The sequence below is a fragment of the Tachysurus vachellii genome, chromosome 10 (genome assembly GCF_030014155.1).
Source record: "Tachysurus vachellii isolate PV-2020 chromosome 10, HZAU_Pvac_v1, whole genome shotgun sequence".
NCBI lineage: Eukaryota > Metazoa > Chordata > Actinopteri > Siluriformes > Bagridae > Tachysurus > Tachysurus vachellii.
Genome location: NC_083469.1, coordinates 13,195,601 through 13,209,835, shown reverse-complemented (window position 1 = coordinate 13,209,835; position 14,235 = coordinate 13,195,601). Strand labels below are relative to the sequence as shown.

Sequence of the window (14,235 nt, the reverse complement as noted above, 5' to 3'; positions counted from 1 at the left end):
CCAATACCTTAACAACCACACCCCCATTCACGTGTAGCAATTATTATTTATTTATTTTTAAAATTTATTTAATTTTTAAAAGTCATACTTCTTTACGCATTACTATTCTCAGACCACAATAATAGGTAAAATACTATGACTTCCTTTCAGAGTCAGGTGTGAAATGTAAAGAGTTGTATGGAGCTTTTTTCTTTAAATGTATAGGAGCCAAATGTGTCCAAATTAGTATGTTGTATTTAACTTTACTAACTTACATCTCAGATGAAAATGCTCAATTTGCCTTGATTTTATTCGTACATGAGCAGCAGAGGGCGTCGTGTGTGTGCGAATAAACAAAGCTGACAGCAGAGATTTTTCTCACGTGTCGGTGCGTCGCACGCTGACGAGCCTCGGTGCTGTGCTCTGATTGGTGCTTTCAGATAGCTACGTCACACGGAGGCTGCGTTAGAACTTGTTTATTATCGGGTACCATCGCAACCGTTCATTGGCTAATACGACTGCTAGTTAAAAAAACAAACTTTCAAAAGCCATGATTTAGTTTTTAGGTAAGTAACATATGCTGTACACCAGATCATAGTGAGTTTTGGTTGGTGCAAAAAAGGTTAAGATGGTCGTTAGTTTAGATTCGTCACTAATGTGATTTTACTGTGGTAGCAAACTGGCTAACTTGGCTAACATTGGAGTAGCGTTAAGTGAAATAACGGTGATTCAGACAACACAGATACGCCTTAATAAACAGAAATGTCTGACCAAACTCTCGCTTTCTTTGTGAAATAATTGCTCAAGAGTCTGAGCAGTGTGCATTGTACTGTAATTTATTTAAAAAGTTAAATACTTAGTGATTATTTATAGTGATTATTATTTATGTGGATTAGCCAGATAGCTACTGTAACTAACTTAAATGACTCCTGCCTTTAAACAGCTTAAACCATCAGAAGTTGTATTTTGTACACAGAATGACTTTGCCCCTGAATTTCCGAGAATGCCGGCAGGTAAGAACTTTAAAATCTATTTACATAAAGTAAAATTTAAGTACCACATTATATAACTATATAATATAAGTATAATTATATAATACTGTATATAACTTCTGTACAATTATACATACAATGTACATATCACTATTTTATTTATGTGTATCTATATACACCTTACTGTACATTCTGCCTAATATTTCACATTATATATATGTATATATAATGGAATTTTATTCAGCTTGCGCATGTTATTAATGCCATAACCTTATAACCTTATATTTGTTGTTCCTTTACAACAGTGTCTGCAGTTTTTTTTTCAATGCCATAGCCTTAGAACCATTTACTTGTACTTTTCAACAATGTACACACATCTCTGCACTCTGCTATAGCCTTTATATTGATTCACTGTACACATGTTTACATAAATATCTATTTATATTACAAGCTGTACATATGTTTACATATTTATCTGCACTTGTCTATTTGGAAAATTGCTACTCTTTGCACTTCTGGTAGATGCCAAACTGCATTTCGTTGCTGTGTATCTGTAATATGCAATGACAATAAAGTAGTATCTGTCTATATGTCTATCTATCTATCTGTCTATCTATCTATCTGTCTATCTGGCTGGCTGGCTGGCCGGCCAAATGTATATGGACATCTGACCATCACACCCATATGTGGTTCTTTTCCAAAACTGATGCCACAAAGTTGTACCACACTCAATTGTCTAGAATGTCTATGTATTCTGTAGAATTAAGATTTCTCTTGCTAGAAAGTTCTTAAACCTGTTTCAGCATGAGAATAGCCCTGCACACTAAGTGAGCTCAAGTGTCATCAAGGCCAGTGTCTGGCCTCACTAATGCTCTTGGGGCTAAATTGGTTAAGCCTCACAGTCGCTACAGAATGCAGTGGAAAGCCTTACCAGAAAATGTAGGTTCTTGTAACAGTAAAGGGTGACCATGTCCCTTGGTTTTTTAAAGGGGATCATGCAGGTTTAATGGTCAGGTTTCCAAATACGTTTGGCCATATAACATACGTGGTGTCATTTGACAGTTAAACTTGTGTTTTAACAGGTCAGAGTGAAGTGAGAGCAACAACAAGAACCCACATTGATGAGGTTTTAAGGAGATATACAAATCCTCCTTTACAGAAGAAAAAGCCCAAACAACAATCAGTGCAGTTGCAGGAGAATGTTGAGGTATGAAGTTAATTTGGTAGAAATGACACCAATTAACAATTGATTATTATGATCCATTGTGTTGTTCACATCAAATAGGCTAAATATTCTTGTTGAGTATTTTAAATGTTTTGGTCCATTTTGTTCTCCTGCAGCTTCAGACCTTAAAGAAAAACCTGACCAAAGACACTGGGGAAAATGAGACCATTCTCAGTAACACATATGACCCTGTTCAGGAAAGTCCAAGATACACGAAGAACAGGCGCAGGGAGAATGAGGTGTTCACGAAAGCCAACATCAGTAATGTGGGTGAAGAAATGCCCACTGAAATCTCAGGAAGAAAGAAGAGCAAAAGGGCACTGCCTCCACTGCCAGCTGCTCAAGATAATGATGAGAGTGACAAGACTGCCCTGAAGTCCGAAATAAAACGTCCTACTGAGGCAGATCTGGGGAAGAAGAAAAAGGGTAAAAAAGGGAAGAGCAGAAGGGGAGATGATGCTGGTCTTACAAAAGCAGAGTTTGAACGTGAAGATGATCTCCTTCAGGAGTATCAGCAACAGATTACACAGGCAGAGCAGAGAGCTCTGAAAACCCCCCAGCAAAAGAAACAGAGTGAAACACATCAAGAAATAACTCTATTAAACAATGAGTTTGAAAAGAAAAAGAAAAAGAAGAATCTTAAAGGAACTAAAGGAGAGGAAAGGTGAGAATTTTTAGTACAGTAGAATAATTAGATCATCTTCAATAATTGAGTTGCTACAGAGATTAATGTATTTTAGTAAGGCTATGTGTGATGACTCTTCCACACAATCTTCTCAACTAAAGTTTTTTTACTTTACCATAAGTGATTTAACAATATTGTTTATCTTCCATTTACAGTTTACTTGACAAACTTAAGATGAATTGTAATGATCTTTTTTTCTGTCTTTATACTTGAATCTCTTTGATATACAAAGTGAACTTGCATCAAAATGCGTCCAAAATCGGATGGAACTAGCAGCTGATAAAGCTAAATTACAGGAAGACTTTCAAAATGATGTCGCAGAGGAGGAGAAAGAAGAGACAGTCAAGTCTATAGGCAAAAAGAAGAAGAAAAAAACGCAAGGTTTGTAATACAGTACATCATTTTGGCAACTCATTAATCTACCTTTATAGTGTTGACACTTATTGGGTTGTGTTGGCTCATTGTTGGCAGAAGTGATAGTACAGGACAGTCAGACAAAAGAGGATGCATCTTCTAGCCAGGCCTTTGATGATGGCCTAGTGCTGGGAGTTTACATTCACCGTACAGACAGACTCAAGACGGACCTTTTGGTGTCCCATCCCATGGTCAAAGTCCATGTTGTGGATGAAATCACTGGACACTATGTCAAGAAAGAGGACAGGTAGGAATTTGACAGATGTCTATAAAGTAAAAACATAAATCTGCTCAGGATATCATCAGCCTGATTAGTGTTACATTTTGGTCCAATCTGTAAAACAGATGTTAATATATAATTATGCCAAGCACCCATCATTGTCCAATTTCTCTGTTACCCTCAGCCACCGTCGAGTGTCTTCCTTTTATGAACAGGAGAATGTCGAGCATATCCTTCCCATTATAAGTCAGCCTTTCGACTTCAGGAAACAAAAGTCAACAGTTCCTGAGTGGGAGGAGCAGATCATCTTTAATGAGCGCTTTAATTATTTTCTTCAGCAGAATGATGAGGCTCCGAAGGTCATCCTTTTTTTTGAGGTGATTTTGAGTATTGGGTATTGCTTTTTTTATTGCATTAATGTATCGTTAGTGCTACAACATGACTAAAATAAACACTTTTACTATTGTTATAGATCCTTGAATTTATGAGCATGGAAGAAGCAAGGGCAAATGCCTCTGCTGACCTGAGTGAACGAGGATTTCGCAAAATTGCTTGGGCTTTTTTAAAGGTATCACAAAATGCTTTGTTTATTGTACTGGATTGTCAACAGCCATTATACTGGATTATTGGTATTTTCTCAGTATAATAGTGACCTGCTCAAGTATTTAATCCCCTCTTCAACCTTTCCACATTTTGTAACTTTTGGATTATATCTCATGAACAGACACAAAGTGGTTTCTCTGACTACTTCTTAGCTGCTCAATGACTCAGACAGCTGTTTGTAGACTATGTTAATAATGGATTTAATGGTTCTTTGTGAAACAAAACACTGATTAATACGTTTACAAAAAAAACGTTTGTTCGTTTGTCCTTCTGTTCAAGATTCTTATTATCTTAAGAACAAGTAGCTGAATGTAGGATCTAGATTTAGAATTATCGTTGTATCCAGGAGATGTTCTAATTGGATTTTATCTAATCTAATTTGATCTAATTATCTAAATTTTATCTTATTAGAGTTGATCCAAACAAGATCATGGTCTCAAGGTGAAATACCTGATACCATTTTCTTCAATGGCTTTCTTCATCTTGGTCATACAGAGATGTTACACATTCACGTTCAAGACCATTTTTTTGAATAGGTAGGATTAGCTACAGTAGCCATCAGTCAGTCGGTATGTTGGTCTGTGTCCATCTGTAAAGGCTATAAGAAGATTGCCAAGACCCTGAAACTGAGCTGCAGCATGGTGGCCAAGACATTACAGTGGTTTAAGAGGACAGGTTCCACTCAGAACAGGCCTCGCCATTATCGACCAAGAAGTTGAGTGCACGTGATCAGAGTCATATCCAGATGTTTTGTTTGGGAAATAGATGTATGAATGCTGCCAGCCTCTTCTAGAAATGATGCACAAGAAAGCACGGAAACAGTTTGAAGACAAGCAGACTAAGGACATGGATTATTGGAACCATGTCCTGCGGTCTGATGAGACCAAGATAAACTTATTTGGTATAGATGGCAGCAACCAGGTGAGGAGTACAAAGACAAGTGTGTCTTGCCTACATTCAAGCATGGTGGTAGGAGTGCCATGGTCTGGGGCTGCATGAGTGCTGCCGGCACTGGGGAGCTACGGTTCGTTGAGGGAACCATGAATGCCAACATTTACTGTGACATACTGAAACAGAGCATGATCCCCTCTCAGCGGAGACTGGGCCACTGGCTTGCTAAACAAGCTAAGGGTAAAGGTGATGGACTGGCATGTCTCCAGACATAAACCCTATCAAGCATCTGTGGGGCATCATCAAATGGAAGGTGGAGGAGCGCAAGGTCTCTAACATCCACCAGCTCACTGATGTCCTCCTGGCGGAGTGGAAAAGGACTCCAGTGGCAACTTGTGATGCTGGTGAACTCCATGCCCAAGAGGGTTAAGGCAGTGCTGGAACAGATTGGTAGCTACACAAAATATTGACGCTTTGGGCCCAATTTGGACATTTTCACTTAGGGGTGTACTCACTTTTGTGGCCAGCAGTTTAGACATTAGTAACTGTGTGTTGAGTTATTTTGAGGGGACAGCAAATTTACACTGTTATACAAGCTGTACACTCACTACTTTTATATTGTAGCAAAGTGTCATTTCTTCAGTGTTGTCACATGAAAAGATATAATAAAATATTTACAAAAATGTTAGGGTTGTACTCACTTCTGTGAGATGCATATAAATATATAAAACGTATCCAACATTTTTATATGTATATTTTCTATATTTCTATTATTAATTTTTAGCTCGTTGGGACCAACGGTGTGTTGAACGTTGGCAGTAAACTGCGTCTCCAGCTGTACAGCCCTCCACCCAGAGCTAGGAAAAATCCACAAACAATCGAGGTGTTTCAGTGGTGGTCAAAATACCCTTGGAACAGATATGCATCAACTCTTTATGTCACAGTGAAAGGACTCAAACTACCAGAACATGTAAGAATCACTTATAGTAAATTGTTGCTACAGTTATTTGATCATCTTATAAATCTTACGTGTTGTAGAAATTAAAATGGTTGATAAAATAAGCTGTTGGTTCAGCTCTTACTGAAAAAAATCTGACCAAGCTGACTGTCACTAGGTGGACCCTAGTATACGCTCGATGATGGCTCTGCAGCAGGAAAGAGGCAGCACCTCGTACACTGAGCTTCACTCTGAACTCACTCAGAAGACATTCACCCAGCTGTTGGAGAGCAAGTCAGATGCCATAAAATGGAGCCGTCTGCCTGGACAGGTATCATGTTATAATATGTCCTGTTGCATATTTAAGCATGTTTAAAGAATTTTCTGAATTCAGCTTTCTAAAAAACAATGTAATCCTACCAGGTGTGTCGTATTCCTAACAAACTGATGCTGTCATTCCGTGGAGGTCAGATGGGCTGCTTTGTTCTACGCTTCTCTCATGATGGCAGAGTCCTGGCTGCTGCTTGTGCAGACAGAGATGCTTTCCCTGTTATAGGTCTCAAATATAGCACCTGTCTAAAATAATAATCTATTTAATAAGTTAAGATTGTGATTCATCAACAACATGATAAACCTGATACAATATTAAATTGGATTATATGGAAAGTCTATAGGTTTTTATCCATGTTATGATTTACAGAAATGATGCTGACTTCTGGTGTTTTTCCGTAGTGTATGAGATCCCCTCAGGCAACGTCCTAGCATCTTTTAATGGACACCTCAGTATCGTCTATGATCTCTGCTGGAACAGAGATGACACATGCCTGCTGTCAGCATCCTCTGATGGAACAGTCAGGTAACTACTTCCTTGACCATGTTTGGGGAATAAAGAATTGAAATCTGCACCTTTATGATCGTTCAAATCCCATTTTCTTCTGTCAGAGTGTGGAACGTTGAAAGACTCCAAGGACTTGCTCAGAAGATCCTCCCCCATCCATCATTTGTGTACTCTGCCCAGTACCACCCTCAAGCCCCGAGCCTGGTGGTAACAGGGGGCTATGATGGTCTGCTCCGAGTGTGGAATGTAGGTGTTAAAGATGTGAATGGACAACTTCTGCAAGAGTTTGAAGGACACAAGGCTTTCATCAACGCGCTGTGTTTTGACAGTGAAGGTACAGCTTCTCTCTTGAATTTAAATATTTACTTTATGTCTATCATTATTGAAAGATTTAATTAACTGCAACAGTGTATTTCTGACACAGGAAGCAGGATGTTTTCTGCAGACAATAATGGCCTGATTATTGCATGGAGTAAAGTAGAGGATGGATCACTGCATAAATCAACATGTTTGTGGAAAATTGAAAAAGTAAATCTATAATAATGCAGAATAATCATTAAACATTAATGTAATACTAATTATGTAAAGGCTTGCATAACAATAACGTTAGAATTTAACATGAAATGTTTCCTACAGGAAATAAAGGAAAGTGATCTCAATGGAATTCCAATCAGCTCACTAGAAGTGCATCCAAATGGAAGGCGTCTTCTAATCCATGCCAAAGACAGCGTTTTGCGAGTGATGGATTTGAGAATGTAATTACATTTACATTCATGCAGAGAAACTTGTGCAGTGTTTTAGAATAATACACAGACACTTATGTACTGTACTGTATGTATACAACTTTAAAACTTTAATAATAAATATTAATGTATATTATTTAATGAATTAATATTTATGTATTTATATAAATAATAATAATAATATTAATAAATTAATAAAACTTTAAAACTTTTAGGAAACTTTAAAAAATTCAAACCATACATGCAAATGCCCCTACAACATAACCAATGGCATTTATGTGTGCTTTGTCACTTGTCTGTGTATTTACTTTCTAAACATTTTTATGATATAGGCTGGAAATCTGTGACTTTGTCAAACATTGTTCATAGGTTTCTTTTGTATTTTTTTTTTTTACCACAGCTTTGCTATAAAGAAATATATAGGTGCCACCAATTACAGGGAGAGGATAAACAGCACCTTCACTCCATGTGGAAACTTCATCTTCTCAGGCAGTGAGGATGGATTTGCCTATGTGTGGAACGCTGAGACCGGTATGCAGCTCTCATAAGCATATAACTGTATAAAGTCCTTTGAGCATGGCAGAATTTTCCTTAATGATTTTCTTAATAAATGTAGAACTGAAATTGAAGAGCAGACAGGATTGACAATGTAAACTTTAAGCAAAGATTTATTTAGTTTTTAGATATTTAAATGATATATTGAATGTTCATTTTTGAACCATAAAGTTGTTTTTGTTTAATTTAACATAATATTAAAGGTATTTCTTTTTTGAATAAACCAACCTACTATAGGTTTTCACTCCAGCCAAGCTGAACTCATCAGTCCTTATAACTCTTTTTAAAACAAGAGCAAATCTGATTTATGTTTATCTGAAATGAAAACCTGCAGCCTTCCTGGTCCTTGGAGAAAAGCATTGTGCTTTCTGTCTGCTATAGCAAAACCTGTCAGTGAAGGCCTGTGTGTGTTCTCTGATCAAATGCAGGTGATCAAGTGGCTGTGTACTCAGAGCTGTGCTATCCTACTGCTCTCCGTGGAGTGGCTTTCCATCCTCATGAACATTTAGTCGCATTCTGTGCCTTTGGGCAAAATCAGCCAATTCAGTTATATGTGTATGACCGAAAAGGTGAGTTTATATGTCTGCAGGTAATAATGAAAAAAAAGCCTTTACATGATATAAATTTCTTGTTTGAGTTATTGTCTTTCCTGCCTGTAAGCTGGGTGTAAATTAAACTCTGGGTGTAAATAATTATTTGTTTGTGTGTGGTGGACCTATGATGGACTGGTGACCCAGCCAGCTCTGCTGTTCTTTGTTCAGTATTCATGACATATCAGAGGCTCTGGATTTACCATCACCCTGACTAGGATAAAGTGTTCATTGAACATGCATGAATAAATTTAAACAAATGTAGCTATTCAGTATCTCCTTTAAAACTGTGCCTTCTGGAATAACACACAATATTTGGTGGTATTTAAAACAATATTCCTGAATTTATTATACTGAGGTGCTATCTGAAGGGAATCTTAATAAATATTATATTACAATATGTGCTAGAAATTTATATAAAAAAAAATCAGCTAGTTCTCCTGTTTGTTGTTAGTTACTCAGTTGGAGCTGGAGAGTATGAGAGTTCTGAACAGGTCTGACACTGCTGTCGGTAAAACCTCGAGGAATCAGACCGAGATCCTTGCATTCCAGGATTCGCCTGCCTATGCAATGGACCGATTTGCCAGTGCTGCTCGCATGTCCCTCAAGATGCAGCGAGTTAAACAGAAATTAGACTCCGTTCTGGTGAGAGCATGCAGGGTTCACAAACGCAGATAATGAATAGGAAGCATACATGTCTCCAGATATACTCTGATCTCTCTTGTTTAAGGTATATAATCTTGGTAAGAAAGTTTTTGTTATTTCAGGATCCACATCGCAATAGCACTGGCATGGAATACCTCTATGACCAGGGTGAGTAGTTCTTCCGTTTGTACAGTTTGATCAAGTGAATGAAATCAGTTTATTTATATTTTCTTTATATTATGTAAGTTTCAGATGTCATTTTAATTAACACAAATGGATTTTATCTTAATTGAAGGAAGCACATCTCAGTTGGGGAGGGGCTTATCCCATGAGGCAAGTAATTGTGATACAAAATTTTCAGTCAATTATATACATAATTAAGAATCATATGTTTATACTAATTCAGCATTAAATTGAAATGCAACAAGTAACCTGTCTTATTGTGTTACAGGTTTTGCATACTTCTCTCCCAGCTCCATCTTTGCTTTCTCCTCACTCCAATCTACAGCTGCCCAGTTCACTCGGTGCTCAGCTAATTCCTCAGGCCCTGCTCGGCTCACAAGCATGTACGTAAATGCTGTGAATGATTTATATTTATTAACAGCCTTGCCATACTTAGACGTTAAATGTTTAGGTTTGTGTATTCTGGAGCATTGCTTTGATTTTCTAAACGTTTTCTCACCCCACACAGATGGCTCCACTGCTTTTGGATATCCCATTAGAAGAATACCATCATTAAAGCAAAGGGTGAGAGTGATATTTTGGTTTGTTGGATTCCTATTCAAGAAATCAGTTTATAACTGTTAAAAATGTATAGAACAAAGTAAATTAGCTTCATATTATTAACAGCAGATTGTATGAATTTCCCCAGAGTCTACCAAATTCTGAATTTCCATTACAAGCTGAGACTGATGTGGAACGAGTCCAGCAGACGGTACTCGCTATGATTGTGATGGCTTCATTAATGTTTTCTACTTTTCTACCCTTCAATTCAATTTCTACCCTAAATACGTTTTTAGTTGAGCTAGACTGTAGCGGTTTTGTTCAAGGCCAAGTCCCTGTGAATTGTCTTTCAGGTTGTGACCCTGTATGACTATAATGCCAGTCGCTCTGATGAGCTGACATTACACCGCGGTGATGTGATCCATGTGCTGCACAAAGATAATGACAACTGGTGGTTTGGATGCTTAGCCAGTGGACACCAGGGCTACTTCCCAGCTGCCTATGTGGCTGATGAAAGTATGTAGAGCATTTGTGATCGCAGATGAGCATCAGCTTTTGTCCGTACAGTATAGTGCTTGAAACATGGTTTTCCTTTTTCTCCATACAGAGGGTTTTGATGAAGAGCTCTCACGGGCAATAGAGGCACAACCGGGACCCTTACAGCAAATAAGTGAAGGTGTTAGTAGAATCACAGCCAACAAGGTATTGTATTAGAAGAATAAATGATCTCCCTCAGGCCTGAAATACTACTTGCAATGCAAGGGCATTCTATGCATTGATATTTTAGGTAATTTGCTTATTTCTAAATATATGTTGTAAGAAGATGGTCTCAAAATGGTATTCTAATGGTAAATCATGACATTCTTAGGACTATACAGGTGCATTTCACTAAATTAGAATGTTGTAGAAAAGTTCATTTATTTCAGTAATTCAACTCAAATAGTGAAACTCATGTATTATATAAATTCAGTACACACAGACTGAAGTAGTTTAAGTTTTTGGTTCTTTTAATTGTGATGATTTTGGCTCACATTTAACAAAAACACACCAATTCACCATCTCAAAAAATTAGAATATGGTGACATGCCAATCAGCTAATCAACTCAAAACACCTGCAAAGGTTTCCTGAGCCATCAAAATGGTCTCTTAATTTGGTTCACTAGGCTACACAATTATGGGGAAGACAGCTGATCTGACAATTGTCCAGAAGACAATCATTGACACCCTTCACAAGGAGGGTAAGCCACAAACACTCATTGCCAAAGAAGCTGGCTGTGTACAGAGTTCTGTATCCAAACAAGTTAACAGAAAATTGAGTGGAACGAAAACGTGTGGAAGAAAAAGATGCATAACCAACCGAGAGAACCGCAGCATTGAGAGGCTTGTCAAGCAAAATCGATTTAAGAATTTGGGGGAACTTCACAAGAAATGGACTGAGGCTGGGGTCAAGGCATCAAGAGCCACCACACACAGATGTCAAGTCAAGTCAAGAAGTTGTGCCAAGGAATTTGGCTACAGTTGTCGTATTCCTCTTGTTAAGCCACTCCTGAGCCCCAGACAACGTCAGAGGCATTTTAGCTGGCCTAAGGAGAAGAAGAACTGTTGCCCAGTGGACCAAAGTCCTCTTTTTAGATGAGAGCAAGTTATGAATTTCATTTGGAAACCAAGGTCCTAGAGTCTGGAGGAAGGGTGAAGAAGCTCATAGCCCAAGTTGATTGAAGTCCAGTGTTAAGTTTCCACAGTCTCTGGTGATCTGGTGTTGGTCCACCGTGAAAACCAAAGTCACTGCACCTGTTTACCAAGAAATTTTAGAGCACTTCATGCTTCCTTCTGTTGACCAGCTTTTTAAAGATTCTGATTTCATTTTCCAGCAGGATTTGGCACCTGCCCACACAGCCGAAAGCACCAAAAGTTGGTTAAATCACCATGGTGTTGGTGTGCATGACTGGCCAGCAAACTCACCAGACCTGAACCCCATAGACAATCTATAGAGTATTGTTAAGAGGAAAATGAGAAACAAGAGACCAAAAAATGCAGAGGAATTGAAGGCGGCCACTGTAAAAGAAACCTGGGCTTCCATACCACCTTTGCAGTGAATGATCACCTCCATGCCATGCCGAATTGAGGCAGTAATTAAAGCAAAAGCAGTCCCTACCAAGTAATGAGTACATGTACTGTAAATGAATATACTTTCCAGAAGGCCAACAATTCACTATAAATGTTTTTTTATTGGTCTTATGAAGTATTCAAATTTTTTTTGTTAATTGGTGGGTTTTTGTTAAATGTGATCCAAAATCATCACAATTAAAAGAACCAAAAACTTAAGCTACTTCAGTCTGTGTGTACTGAATTTATATAATACACCACTTTCACTATTTGAGTTGAAATAAATGAACTTTACCACAACATTCTAACTTAGAGATACACCTGTATAGTGTAACATCTCCAATTGTTTTTACTTCTCTAACCTATTTTACATCTGCTGATCTATTAAACCTGATTAAAATAACCAATAGAAGTTTGCTTTGTAAGAAAAGGGAACAAACAGTGTTTGTGATTTGCTACTGATTGCTGGTCACTGTCCCATTTTGCTGCAGATGTCTGCAGCGGTCAGTGCCTCTGGGGAGCTGAAGATTCTTTCAGAGCTGGACACTGACGCTGAGGCACCTTCTCTCAAGTAAGACTCACTGCTAACTCTAATACATTCTATATCAGAGCCTTCTCATTGAGTCTTAAGTTTAAATAGGTAATATTTATAATATAATTGCCAATATATGAAGTGCCTTAAATGTTTTAAACACACATTTCAGTTATATTCACGTGTGTGTTCATGTGTGTGCATTCCTAGAAGCTGTTAAATCTTTTTTTTTACTCTTATTTAAAGAAATAAAAAGAAGAAAGAAAAGAAGATGAAGAAAAGTGAGCTCTCTTATGATCTTCCATCCACCTCATCAACCGATCCTGACACTTCTGTTCTATTTACCAGAAAAAAGAGACCTCTTCCAAGATTAGGACAAACCAACAGTGCTTTTATTTCTGATGCTACAAATCAGGAATAATTGATAGACAATTAATAGTCATAAGAAGGAAAAGTATATGCATATTGAATTCAGGACCTGTACATATTTTTAACAATCAAGCCTTCTGTTTGAACGTATTTTGTAATTTTATAAGGTTCATTTTCATAACCAATATGTAGTCTCATGTCTTTGAAGTTTTATCTGCTCATTTGACAGAAATTGACTGTAAATGTTTAAATAAAAACAATACAGCATTTATTAATTCGGTCAAGCCATATTTTAACACAAATTAGCCCACGATCAGAAATTGTACAAGGTTGCAATCGTATTTAATTTACATTTATAGGAGTATCACTCACTGAGCCATTGCTTGTATACTTTAGGGTTGTCACGTAGGTCCACTTCCAAAACGTTTGGACTACAATCCGCTTTAAAAACACTCAAGATGCTAATCAGACCTGGCTGCCTAGCAAGTTGGTGTCAAGCCATGGCAGAGTGATAGAATTTGCATGTGCTGCGTGAACCTTAGCCTACTGAGAATTAGTTCATAATTCAATCTCTGAAACATTATTTACATTATTCATTGTTACATATAATATACATTCCACATTTCATTCTAGAGCAACTTGGACTAAAGCCGAGTTGTGGGTGAAGTGCTTGCCTAAAGGTCCAGCAGTATAAACTGTACAGAACTAAATTGTAAGTCTTCATTTCAGAAACCCTGAGCCTTAACTGCAGTTTTCTGTATAGTGAAACAGATGTGATCTGTGGAATCTATTCAAATGCAAATCTTAAACTCTGAAGCAGCCCGATGTCCGTTATATAAAATCAAAGGGAAATTTTTTTTTTCTAGACATGTCACTTAGAGCAAAGTAATTCCTTGTTTAGTGAGATTTCCCTGAGAAATATACAGATTCCAAATCTATAATCAGGCCTGGGTAGGATTATAAAATCTTTATGTTGCACATCACATTCCTGCTTTGGTCCAGTGCTTATGTTAAGCATGTTGGGTATTTCAAGCCTTTCCAAAAGCTTTAACTATTTGATCACAGACAAATGTATTGATGAATAAAAGTTCTAAATTTTATGCACAAAGTGTAATCTTCTAGTGCATTGTGCTTAGTATACAGTGGTTTAGCTGCATTTGGGGTCATTGGTACAGGTTAGTGTATATG

The 14,235-nt window shown here is 37.5% G+C and overlaps 1 protein-coding gene across 2 annotated transcripts; it reads left to right on the top strand.

The window, feature by feature from the left end:
* The first annotated feature begins 423 nt into the window (after positions 1-423).
* ahi1 (Abelson helper integration site 1) lies at positions 424-13,941 on the top strand. Of its 2 annotated transcripts, none has more exons than XM_060880052.1 (27): positions 424-545; positions 956-992; positions 2,054-2,178; positions 2,313-2,860; positions 3,114-3,262; positions 3,353-3,542; positions 3,700-3,892; positions 3,988-4,083; positions 5,794-5,979; positions 6,125-6,277; positions 6,370-6,502; positions 6,679-6,802; positions 6,889-7,118; positions 7,209-7,312; positions 7,421-7,539; positions 7,928-8,058; positions 8,511-8,651; positions 9,127-9,317; positions 9,440-9,485; positions 9,613-9,650; positions 9,769-9,883; positions 10,009-10,064; positions 10,189-10,251; positions 10,394-10,556; positions 10,648-10,742; positions 12,638-12,717; positions 12,925-13,941. In XM_060880052.1, exons 2-27 carry the CDS (start codon positions 983-985, stop codon positions 13,097-13,099), a joined length of 3,654 nt encoding a protein of 1,217 aa, XP_060736035.1. In that variant the 5' UTR covers positions 424-545; positions 956-982; the 3' UTR covers positions 13,100-13,941. The 2 variants fall into 2 exon arrangements, with proteins under 2 accessions (XP_060736035.1, XP_060736036.1); XM_060880053.1 differs by having other exon boundaries at positions 448-545; positions 923-992.
* The last annotated feature ends 294 nt before the right edge of the window (positions 13,942-14,235 follow it).